Source organism: Crocuta crocuta, unplaced genomic scaffold (genome assembly GCF_008692635.1).
Source record: "Crocuta crocuta isolate KB4526 unplaced genomic scaffold, BGI_CrCroc_1.0 scaffold541, whole genome shotgun sequence".
In the NCBI taxonomy this organism is placed as follows: domain Eukaryota; kingdom Metazoa; phylum Chordata; class Mammalia; order Carnivora; family Hyaenidae; genus Crocuta; species Crocuta crocuta.
The window spans coordinates 1221333-1232558 of NW_027531901.1; the positions used below are offsets into that span (position 1 = coordinate 1221333).

General features: G+C 61.1%; 1 protein-coding gene across 1 annotated transcript in view; it reads right to left on the reverse strand.

Annotated features, from left to right (window-relative positions):
• Positions 1-11226, reverse strand: part of SCN5A (sodium voltage-gated channel alpha subunit 5) — a 70010-nt gene that overhangs the window by 40942 nt on the left and 17842 nt on the right. The window contains exons 6-12 of the mRNA XM_077774014.1: positions 10920-11150; positions 9215-9305; positions 8130-8367; positions 6963-7142; positions 5952-6314; positions 1277-1409; positions 348-586 (exon numbers count right to left, since the gene is read on the reverse strand). Of these exons, the coding sequence (XP_077630140.1) occupies positions 348-586; positions 1277-1409; positions 5952-6314; positions 6963-7142; positions 8130-8367; positions 9215-9305; positions 10920-11150 (1475 nt within the window). The remainder of the gene's footprint in view (positions 1-347; positions 587-1276; positions 1410-5951; positions 6315-6962; positions 7143-8129; positions 8368-9214; positions 9306-10919; positions 11151-11226) is intronic.

Below are 11226 nucleotides of genomic sequence, written 5' to 3' on the forward strand. Positions count from 1 at the left end.
CACCCACCCACCCATCCATCCATCCTTTCCTTAAGAGAACTGCCTCTTATCGCATATCCTCCTCTGATGCTAACCGCCGTACCTCATGTCCCTGCACATTTCAAGTGCACCCCCAACTCACTTCTGTTTTCCAGCCTCTGGGCATCTCACTCTCATCTACATCTCAGTTCCTTACAACCTGATCCTGACTCTTCCTGCTCCAGGATGTTTTCCATGATGCCTCCCACCTTCAGAAGACCCTTTTGTGCTCTGGATCCCCCCTCGCTATCCACGAAGGCCGTGCCAGCTGGCCGAGAGGCCTGCACATGAGGATGCACACTCGAGAGTCAGTGGCCAGGGGCCCTTACCAGGTTTCCGACCTGCAACATCTCCTCAAATTCAGTGGTCATATTGTAGTGTTCCAGCGCCATGAAGAGCGTGTTCAGCACGATGCACATGGTGATGGCGAGGTCGGCGAATGGATCCATGACCATGAACTTCACCCTCTGCTTGATGGACATCCACAGCGGGCAGCATTCCCAGATCAGGTAGCGCTGGGCAAAGCGGTTCCAGCACGGTGGGCATTTGCGGTGAGACTCTTCCAGCTCTGGGGGTAGCCAGGGAGCAGCTTTGTTTTTGTGGACTGACTCACACAGCATTTGGTGCCCCCAGAAAAGACGTGTGGCTTAGCCGGGAGGTGGCAGGGGGACGGGGGGGGGCCCGGGAGGCCGGGGCAGGTGTGGCCTTGTCCGGGCCCTTCCTCTGGAAACACGACCGGAGAGGCCACAGGGACAGGGTGCGGGGGCACCTGGGACAAGACGGGTGAGCACGGGTTCTGTCCTGAGACAAGTCTCACGCAGACAAGGGGACACTCGGGGCAGGACAAGCCGAGAAGGATGAGACAACATCTGAGACAGGCAAGTTCAGATCTAAGGACACCCAAAACGGAAGAACAGACGTGGGCATCTGGGACACGTTAGGACAGATGGCGGGTGCCCGGAACAGGCCAGGGAAGAGACGAACGCATGTGGGACAGGAGGCGGCAAGGCTGGGGGGCGGTGCCAAGCACAGNGGGGGTCCCAGGAAGGCATGGGTTTGCTCGGGAGAGGAGGCGAGGAGGCCGGTGAGCGCCCGGCACAGGCCAGGACCGCTGGGAAGGCTGCAGGAGGCACAGACGTGGTGAGGGCGCACCGGCGACACGGACTGGAGAGCCCGGGCCAGCTGTGGGGGGTCCCAGGCCAGCCCAGCTGCCGGGGTCAGGCTAAGCCGGGGGCGGGGTGCGGTTTGGGGTGCTGACCTTCCAGTGCGCTGGTGAGGACACTGACTGCGCTGAGTGCCCGCTGCCGCTCCCCTGGTTCCTCGAAGCCGTCCGCACACGGAGCCCGGGGGCTCAGCGTCTGGGGCCTGCCCGGCTCCTCCGACGGCGTGGTCTGGGTGCAAGCAGCAGACAGCCGTCAGCCTGGGCGCGGGGGCCCTGCTGGGCCTGGGACAGTGGTGTCCCGGACTCAGGGCTCGGGGGCCATGGGGAGACAAGACAGGGGTCCGGATGGGACACGACGCCGGGCTCCTCTGCTCCCGACCCCTCTCTGTCGCTGACTCCCCCCATCCCTCTCGCCAATCATCTCCTTCATTCTTTCTTCATCGGCTCTCGTCAGCGGTTGTTCCTGAGCGCGGACAGGAAACTCCATGGACCCAGTTCTCTTAACCAGATGCTGTCGTTATACATTAGGACGCGCAACAACACTCGGGGAGTCTTAATGGACCACAAGGTCCCCAGAGTCAAGAGCACAAAGAAGCAGAAGAAAAACCTCCCATGCTCTACGGCAACATTAATAGAAGCAGGAAGCACGATGCTCAGACAGAGCTGGGGGGGCCTCTGTGGAGGCAGGTCGGCAGTCTCTCCCCAGAAAATGAGACTGGCTCTGCTCTATCTAACCTCATAAATAATTATACACGTGCACCGGAAATAGGTGCGCAGGGATGGCCACTGCAGCCCTGCTCCTGATACCAGAAAGGCAACACTGATCAAAAAAAAGAATCCCAAGGTCAATTCTGGATACAACCTGCCTCTGGACCCAGATACTGACGATAAAGACAACGAGGCCTGTGCGTTCCCATGGGAGCCCCTCCAGGACAAGCAGTTTGCTGAAACACCAAGAAAAAGATCTTGAGGAAACACCCGAATTGTTCAAGTGAGTATTTCTGGGGACCGGGATTGTTGGGGGAGGCCAAGGAGACGGCGAAGTTTCCTTCCGCCTCTGCACTCCTGCGCTGTGGGATCTGTTTTCAGTGAGAGCCTGCATCATTTTGGAAAAGGCACCCTCTGGGCCCACTCACAGCCCCGCCACTCAGTGCCACGGGGGAGCCCACGATGCCTTCACCCTGCGTGACCACGGTCCACGAGCCCGAGCTGGGGCTGCCCCGGCACTGGGCTGTGCGGCACGCAAGGGTGAGGCTCTATCATCTCTGTGGCTCAGAAGAAAGATGGGCCTAGGCCCCCCTGGGCAGCAGAGCCAGGGCCTGGCGTGGTTACCAAAGCCACTTGCACTCAAGTCGAAGTCAGCCTTTGCAATTGGTGGGACGGGCCTGGAATGCTGCCTAGGGAGGGAGTGAGCTCCCAGTCATGGAAGTATTCAACCAGAGGCTCCTGAGAGGGCTGAGGTGGCTGCTGTAACAGTAGTGGCTCGGGTCCAACAGAACCCCAAACCTGGCCGCTTTAACTCACAAACATGTCTGGAATTCTGCCGGCTTCCCTTCTCCCCCTCGACACTCTGTGATAGTCTGAGTTGTCATTTAGTGAGAATTTACTTGCTCTTCTCGCAAGGATGACACAGGTGCTTTGGCCGATGGGATGACAGTGGACGTGACGTGAACAGGAGCACCTGAAGTGCTGTCTGCCTAGCTCTTGTGCTCCAGTCATCTGCTGTGAGAGCAGTTTCCCCAGGTTAGCTGCCGCCCTGGCACAGAGACACACGGGGCAGCTCTGGGCCTGCCCCACGGCATGTGCAGGCCGATGTGCAGACTGAGGCAGTGCTGCCCAGCCACGCCTGACCTAGATCTGTCACACCACAGTCAACCTGCAGACAAGCGAGTGTGAAAATAAAGGCTTATTGTTACCCACTGCCTTCTGGGGTACTTTGTTACACAGCATTATTGCAGCCAGAGCTGACTGATACACCTCCCTAGTGCAGTCTGCCATCTCTTCCCTCTGTCCTCCACGCCGCAGAGAGGGATTCCCTTACAAAGTAAATCAAGTCATGACTGTTCTCTCCTCCTCTCACCCCGTGCTTCCCATCCTACTCAGACGAAATCTGAACTCTAGTGCCTATGGGGGCTGCACAACCCAAATCCCTTCGTGCTGTTTCCACCCCACCTGACCCTGCACGGGCCTCGAACACGTCAAGCCCACTCTTCTTCAGGACTTTTGTACTTGCTGTTCCCTCTGCTTACAACACTGTTCTTCCATATCTTTGTGGCTCGCCCCCCAAATCATTTGCCTGTCAATTTTAACGTCACCCCCTCAGGAAGGACTTCCTGAGTATTCTAAGAGCCATCCCCAACCCTCGCCCTAGCAGCCTTCTAGCCCGTGACCCTTGCTGCTCCCTGGAAATATTGACCAGTCTGCCATCTGTGTTCCTGACCACAGTGTAAACTCCACAAGGTCAGAGCTCTCGTCTGCTCACCGCTATATCCCTGGAGCCTCCACCTCGACGCAGCAGGCTGGCACTGGACAAGTGTCGGCTGGATGGACAATCACTCGGGAACCAGAGGCTTGGGTTTAGTTCTAGCCCTGCCCATAACCTGCTAGAAGCCCAGGGGATTGGAGGGCGCAGTCTACTGTGTGGAGGGAGAAGAACGGCTGCCCCCCACCCCCACCTGGCCTTCTGGGACAGGCACACTCATACAGACAGCGGACAAAATAGATTTTCACCCTCCACCCCCTCAATCGGGATGAATTAAACATGAGCTGTCTGCTGGGCTGGCCCTTTCTTCCCTCTCCTGCGACGGCTGAGCACCCACTATGCGCCCCACAGACCGGAAGAGTCTTCCCGGACCGGACGCAGTGGAAGCTGAGGAGGGATTCCCAGGAGCCTCTGCCGCTAATCTCTTTAACTTTACAATGTCTCCATCTTGGTCTGCTAATTCCTTTAACTTTCCAAATAGCCCCGTGGCCTGCTAATCCCTTTGAGGTTACAAATGGGCCCCACAGAAGTGAGAAAGGGTGAAGTCAGAGCTCCCAGTAATGAAGTGTTTGAGCTTGGACTCCTCTTGGTGTGTGCAGCACAACGAGATGATTTTCTCCCTAATGAGATTAGGAAATTCTATTAGTGCTCTGGGCTGCTGGATCGGCCGCACAAGGCCGGGGCTCCAGGGCCAGGCCTGCCCACCCCACCCCCCCGGACCCGGCACTCCTGGGGGGCAAGACACCCCACCTTCCAGGTGACGGCTGCTGGGATCTGCCCCCACGAGTCTCCTAGGACCCTTTCCCTGCCCCCTACCCCGGAGGAGTGTGAGGGTCTCTGGCGCCCCAGGCATCTTTACTCCCTCCTCCTCCTCCTCCTCCTCAGTAATCATGGCAGTAGGTGATAATGACTCAAACCTGAGGCAAGTACAGGTCTAAGCACCAGATGGATTTTAACCCTTTTTGTCCTCACCACAACCTGCTGACCACTTAACTGATGAGGAAACTGAGACACAGAGAGAGTCACTGACCTGCGTCAAGTCCCACGGCCAGAGCCAGTATCTGAGCTGGAGCAAAACCAGCCATCTGCCTGTGAGGCCTCTCTCTTCAGCACCCCTCCCCCTCCCTGATCCAGGCTCCCGGGCTCGTCCTAGCTCCCTTGGGAAGTCTCCCCTCCTCCGTCTCCTGCAGGCCCTGGGGTATAAGCCACACATTTGTCCTTCTTCTGGGTGGGCTGCCCGGGACACAGCACTGGGGGTCAAAGGTCAGCATGGCTGGCCTCTCGGTACCTTTTTGATGGTGACTTCAACTCCTTTCCCCTTTGCTCCCTGGGCTCCAGCTATTCTGACCTCACGGCATTTCTTTCAGTAGGGTGGGCACGCCTCTGCCTCAGGGCCTCTGCCCTGGCTGCTCTGCAGGCCTGGAGCACGCTCCCCTCAGACGATGTAACGACAGTACAGTACGTTATTACGACATTAGCACAGCATCAACAGGCTTATGATGTCCTGATTGCCACAGCCGTGCGAGCCCATCCATCCTCACAACACCGTGAGATGGGTGTTTTAAATTCACTTTACAGATGACAGACCTACAGAGAAAGTAACTTGCCCACCCAGCTGGGAAGCTACGAGCTGGGATTTAAACCCAGTTTGTGTCCAGAACCTGGGTGCCAGATCACCCCCCAGGGTGTCGGGAAGCAGCCTGACTCCCACTCTTGCCTCCTTTAGGTCTTTGTTTAAACGCCGCTTAACGAGTGAGGGTTCCCGCTGTTGCATCCTTACTTTTGCCTTCCTGCAGCACTTATTATTTGGGCTAACGTTTACCTGTTTGTGAATTACTGAAACATTTCAGGCTTGGTGACTAATGGCTGCCCAGAGCCCTCTAAGTATCGCCTTGCCACTCTGGCCCCTTCCCCAGAGCCCCCTGCATTGCCCAGGAGTCAGCAACTCTATGGGCTAACAGCGGCACACACAGGGCCACAGGACACTGGTCCTGTGCCATCATAACATCCCGATGCCCGAGCTTCACCAGACGCTAAATATTAACTACCACCCCCGTTTATGAACATTATATACCATGTATACACATACACCTATTGTTTTTGTTTCGTTGCCCTTTGCCTGTCTGCCCCCATTATCGTGGAGAATCTATGAGGGCGCAGATTCTTTTCCCTAAGTTTATTCACCCCCAGAGCCCAGGATACAACAGATGCTCAGTAAACACCAGGTGAGTGTTTTGGACGTGGCCCCGGTGACGGGTCTGGGAGGGCTGCATCGCGGGGCTGGCTCACCGTGTCTGGGGGGCGATCCAGCGTCGCAAGGCGGAGGAGACGGCTCCCTGGGGAGGTGGCCTCGGGGTCACCTGCCCCCAGCAAGGAGACCACCCCGTTGCAGTCCACGGTGCTGTTCCTTTTACCATTGAGGGCGAGGCTGGGAGCTGACAACCCCTGTCCCTGGGCACTGGGCCGGCGCAGAGACCAGGGCACCAGCAGTGACGTGCGGTGGCTCTCGCTGTCACCCGCTGTGCTGTTTTCGTCATCAGCAAAATCTGTCTCCGAGCCCAGGTCTCGCCTGCGAAAGGTGAAAATGCTCCCACGGCTGGAGCGCGGCTTCACCGACGTCCTGCTGAGGCCATGGGCGCTGCTCAGCCGACTCTGGGGGACAGGGAGAAGCCGGCTCTTCGTGAGCTCGCAGCCTGGCCCCTGCGGTGTCCTCTGAGGCCAGGGAGCTTCTCAGAGCACCCAGGGCCCCAGAGTGCTCACCGGCCACTCAGAAGGGGGCGGGGGGCAGACGCACAGTATGCTCACACTCACGGTGAGGTCCCGCACACCCAGGGTCTCTGCTCACCTAATGCCGGTGCCTCTGGGGCTGGGCATTCAAGCTTACCGGGCCCGAAGGCGGGGCTCTGGCTGGGCCCGAGGAGGAGGCAGCCAAGGTCCTCCCGGCGCAAACAGGCCTGGCCCGGCAGGACCCGGGGCAATGAGCCCTGCGCAGGGGCGCGTCCCCGGCGCCTCCCCCTCCCCCCCCACGGGGTGTGATCTCAGCCCATCTCTGCCCCAGCCCCAATGCTGGGGACCTAGCTGAGTGTGGGGGCATCGTAACGCCCACATCTAGCCGGTCTCTCTGCCCAGACCTCCTCCACTCCAAGGACGGTCATGGGGAACAGGAAGGGCTGGGACAGGGCTCAAGGCTATGCTCCTCGGGGAACAGCCATGAGGGGCCGTGACCGCACCAGGGGCCCAATGTGATGGGCTTTTGATGCCAGAGCCACCCGAAAGGGCTGGAACCCCGCCGGGGATTACCATTGCTCTGGGGCCGTCCTCCGAGTCGGACTTGGGGAACCTGTCGTCCCCACACTCCTCTGTCCCTGAAGACACTCGTTTGCTCCCCCTGCGTCTTCTTCCATGAGTGGGTACCGGGCCCAGAGGGGACATCTCCAAGGAGCTTCTCGACGCGGTGTCCACGCCCCTGACGGTGAGGGCCTGGGCAGGGGGAGGGGCGGGTTTTGGTCACTGAGGTTCCGGCCGGCCTCAGGCTACGGCAGGCCAGGCAACTCTCAGTATCCGTTTCGCCGTCAGGAAGTGGACTTGCACACTCAGCCCAGGCAAGGGCATCACGGAGACATCAGCCCAGGGACCCAGCATGTTTTCAGAGAAATCCAAGTCCCAGGAAGAGGAAAGAAGGGCTGAGGTGGGCAGCTCTTGGGAGAGGGAGAGTGCGAGGGGCAGTCGGGGTGGGGGGGGCGGCGATGAGCAGACGAAGTGACAGAACTAGAGAGCAGGAGATCTTCTAGAAGGTTCAGCTGGCCCAAACGGGAGCTGGGGGAAGAAAGTGGATGTCCACGTGGCTTCTGACGGGCACGCTCTGTAACTGCCCTCCAGGCCCTGCGTGGGGAACTACGAGTGACCAGGGCAGTACTGCCGGCGCTTAGGTTCCGAGCTGCTCAGGCCTCCGGCCTCGGACCCTCCTCACTAAGCTACCAGAGGCATCCCGTGACCGGCAGGGACTCGGTCCGGGGCCACGTGGCTCTCTTACCCAGCATGCACTAGGCCCTTTACCCAGCAGGTCCCATCTTCCCTCCGAAGACACGACGGTCATGGGAACGCTTCTCTCAGCACGCCCCACACTGCCAGGGCCACCTTTACCCAGTGGGCACTGCTTTTACCTCGCAGGCACCTCATGAACAGGCACTGTCTTTACCTAGATACCGAATTTTTACCTACCAGGCACCACATTCACCTAAAATACCTTTGTCAGCAGACACCAGTTTTACCCAGCAGGACCCGCTTTTTACCCAGCAGGCGCCGCGCTTACAGGCACCGGCCTTCCGCAGCAGGCGCCATGTCCGCAGGCACCAGCTTCACCCAGCAGGCACCGCGCACGGGCACCGGCCTCGCCCGGCCGATGACGGGCGCCCACAGGCGGCCGAGGGGCTGGCCTGGAGGCCGGAGGCCGCACTGCCCACCCACCTCATGCTCTTTCTTGAGCATCTCCATGGCCTCCTGGAAGCGCTTCTCCTTCTCCTCGGTCTCCGCGATGGTGGCCTGGTTCTGCTCCTCGTAGGCCATGGCCACCACCGCCAGGATCAGGTTCACCAGGTAGAAGGAGCCCAGGAAGATGACGAGCATGAAGAAGATCATGTAGATCTTCCCCGCGGACCTCAGGGTCTGAGGGAGCGGGCGAGAGAGGTTACCTTCGCGGCGACCCCGGCGGGGTCACGCTCACGGGGGTTCGGGTTGTCCGGCCTGGCTGTGCCGGGGGCGGGGCTGGCCNCCCGAGAACGAGGGGCCGTCTGCAGGGCTGCGCACGCAGGCACGGAGAGGCAGCTCAGGGTCCCCGGGGCGGGAGGGCTCGGCCTCTCTCCCAAAGAGGGGCTGCTGGCTGGATTCATGAGTGGGGGGGGGACCCGTGAGTGGGAGGGCAAGGCCAAGGGCCTCTGCCCCTGCTAGGGTCCAGACCATCTCGTTAGTGACAGGAAGGGCTGGACCTTCCTGCTGGGAGACGCAGGACCGCAGCCCCACGGAGCCCCTCCAGCACGGAGCTGTGGGCCCCCTTCTAACAGCTGTGGCACAGTCACCCTGACCCAGACCCTGGATGCCCGGGGCCCTGGGAGCTGCCCGCGGTTACTGGGCAGCTCTGGGCACCACCCCCAGCCTGCAGGTGTGGGCTCCGCTTGCCCTGGAGGAGACTCCAGGCCATTGGGGGCAGCTCACTCCTGACCCAGTGGGCAGGTGGGCAGGGAGGGAGTAGAGACGGGGGTGGGTGGGGAGGGGGGCCCTGGGGGGCTTCTGGAAAGAAACGGAACCAGGGTCGGGCTGGTGGGGGCACTGCAGGCCCTGTTCACCCGCCCCGCAGGTCTGAGCCCCTGGCCTTTTTTTCAATCCCCTCAGAGCCGTCTTCCCCGTGCTGGGGGCGGTGTGGACAAGACACCAGGCCTCCGGCAGGGAACGAAGCAGGGAAAGCCTGGGTCAAGGGCATAAACTCAAAGCACAGTCTGTTGAGGAAGCACCGGGGAACCCCTCCCCCCACGCCTGGCCCCCTCCCCTCGCCTCACCCCTTCTGGGGGATGGGCGCCACGTACCCGGCGTCAGAGCTGTTCCCACACAGTAACACGTCGGCGGTGCCATTCTTGAGCAAGTAGTTTTCTGAAAGAGAAACATCCGATGGTGAAGGGCCCGCGTGGCCCAGCCTGCCAGGGTTCTTGCCTCACACCCAGCGCCCTGGGGAGATAGAGACGCTGCCGTGGTGCCTCCTCCGCCCCTGCCCTTGCCCCCTGCCCTCTCCCTGGCTGGGCCTGGGGCGATTCCAGCTGCTTCCCGGGCCTGCTTCTTGTACCTCAGACGTTCGGCTGCCAGTGGTCCCCAGAGTCCGGGAAGAGCCAGGAAGTCCCCGCAGGGAGCGTCTTCCGTACCCTGCCCTGAGCCCCTCCGCAGGACAGTAAGGGCCAGAGAGGCCCCGAACCAGGAGCCAGGGGTCTGGGCAGAGCCAGGCTACTGAGTCACTGCACAGTCTTGGCAGGCTCCTGCCTGGCTCCGTCTGCACCCCATTTTTTTTAATAGGCTCCACACCCAGTGCAGAGCCCAACACGGGGCCTGGACTCATGAACCCAAGATTAAGACCTGAGCTGAGGCTGAGAGTCAGACAGACGCTCGACCAGCGAAGCCGCCCAGGCGCCCCTGTCTGGGCCACCTCTTCGTGCACAGGTGGCGCGAGTGATGCCCACTACATTGGCCGCGGCAATACCGCGCTCTGCTCGCACAGGCCGGGGCTGCACGGCAGTCCTGCCTCTCCTCTCTGTGGCCGTCTGTCAGTCCCCGTCACCATCGCCACCCACCTTCGTTTCCTGCCCCGGTTCTCCAGGTCCCCGGACCAGCGGCATCGCGCACCCACTGGGGTCTGGGTAGAAAGGTAACTAACTTCCTGAGTGCCGGCCCCGCCTACTGACTCAGGAACGCAGGGGCTGGGGCCCAGCAGCACGTTTTTTCTGGAGCCTTCCAAGTGACTGGGACACATCCAAGGTTTGAGAACCACTGCTGTGCGGCCACAGCTGAACCCTAAGCAAATCGAGTCACTGCGTTTTGGTCTGTTCCTTCTTCCCAAGTGGATTTCTGGTGTCCGGAAGAGGCCACTCAGGGGCCTGCACCAGCGGCTGCCCTTGACCCAGGCTGATGGCACTGGTTAAGACGGGTGCTGGCCATCGGCCTGGAGAACAGAAAACCGCAGCGAAACCAGAGGAGGGGCGCACGGAACTCTGCCATCGCCGAGTTTGTTCCCACGCTCTCGGGGTCCTGGGGGGCACACGCGTGGGATTCACGCCCCGGTGAGGATCACTGCAGTCAGCTGAAACCTCCCGCGGGGAGGGGGGCTCCCATCGGAAGCCTCACGTGCTACAGCTGCTCACTAACCCGCTCTCTCGAGCTGACCCTCCTCTCTCGGCAGGCAGGCCCGTCTCCCCATTCCCGACTCTGGGGTCAGTCCCACCTCCAGCCACTGCCACCCCCGGATGCGTCTCTGGCTCCAGCCTTCCGCTCCTCTGCGTCTCCCCATCGAGCCTGAGGACTCACGAGGGCAGGCCCCAAGCCCGCTCCCCGTCCGTGCTCTCCAGGAGCCCCGAAGGGCGGGGGCTGGTGTCCCCTGAGCACCCCTCTGGGTCTCCGGGGGATCAGGCAGGGCTCCAGCGGCCCTGAGGGGAGGCCTGCCCTCTGGTCGGGCCTGTGCGGCCTCGAAAAGCCCCGTTGGGCCGCGGAGCGCGCCTGCACCTGGGTCGTTGAGGTAGAGGTCCAGGGAGTCCCACACCAGGCCGCCGGCCTCCACCGAGCCGTTGGTGCCGTTGAGCTCTGTGAAGTTGCGGACGCACTTGTGCCTCAGGTTCCCCATGAAGAGCTGCAGGCCGATGAGGGCGAAGACGCTGAGGCAGAAGACCGTGAGGACCATCACGTCGGCGAGCTTCTTCACGGACTGGATCAGGGCCCCCACAATGGTCTTCAGGCCTGGGGGAGGCAGGAACGCGCGGGGGCTCACCCTGGGGCCCTGCACTCCCCGCTCCTCCAGGTGGGGGCTGGTCCT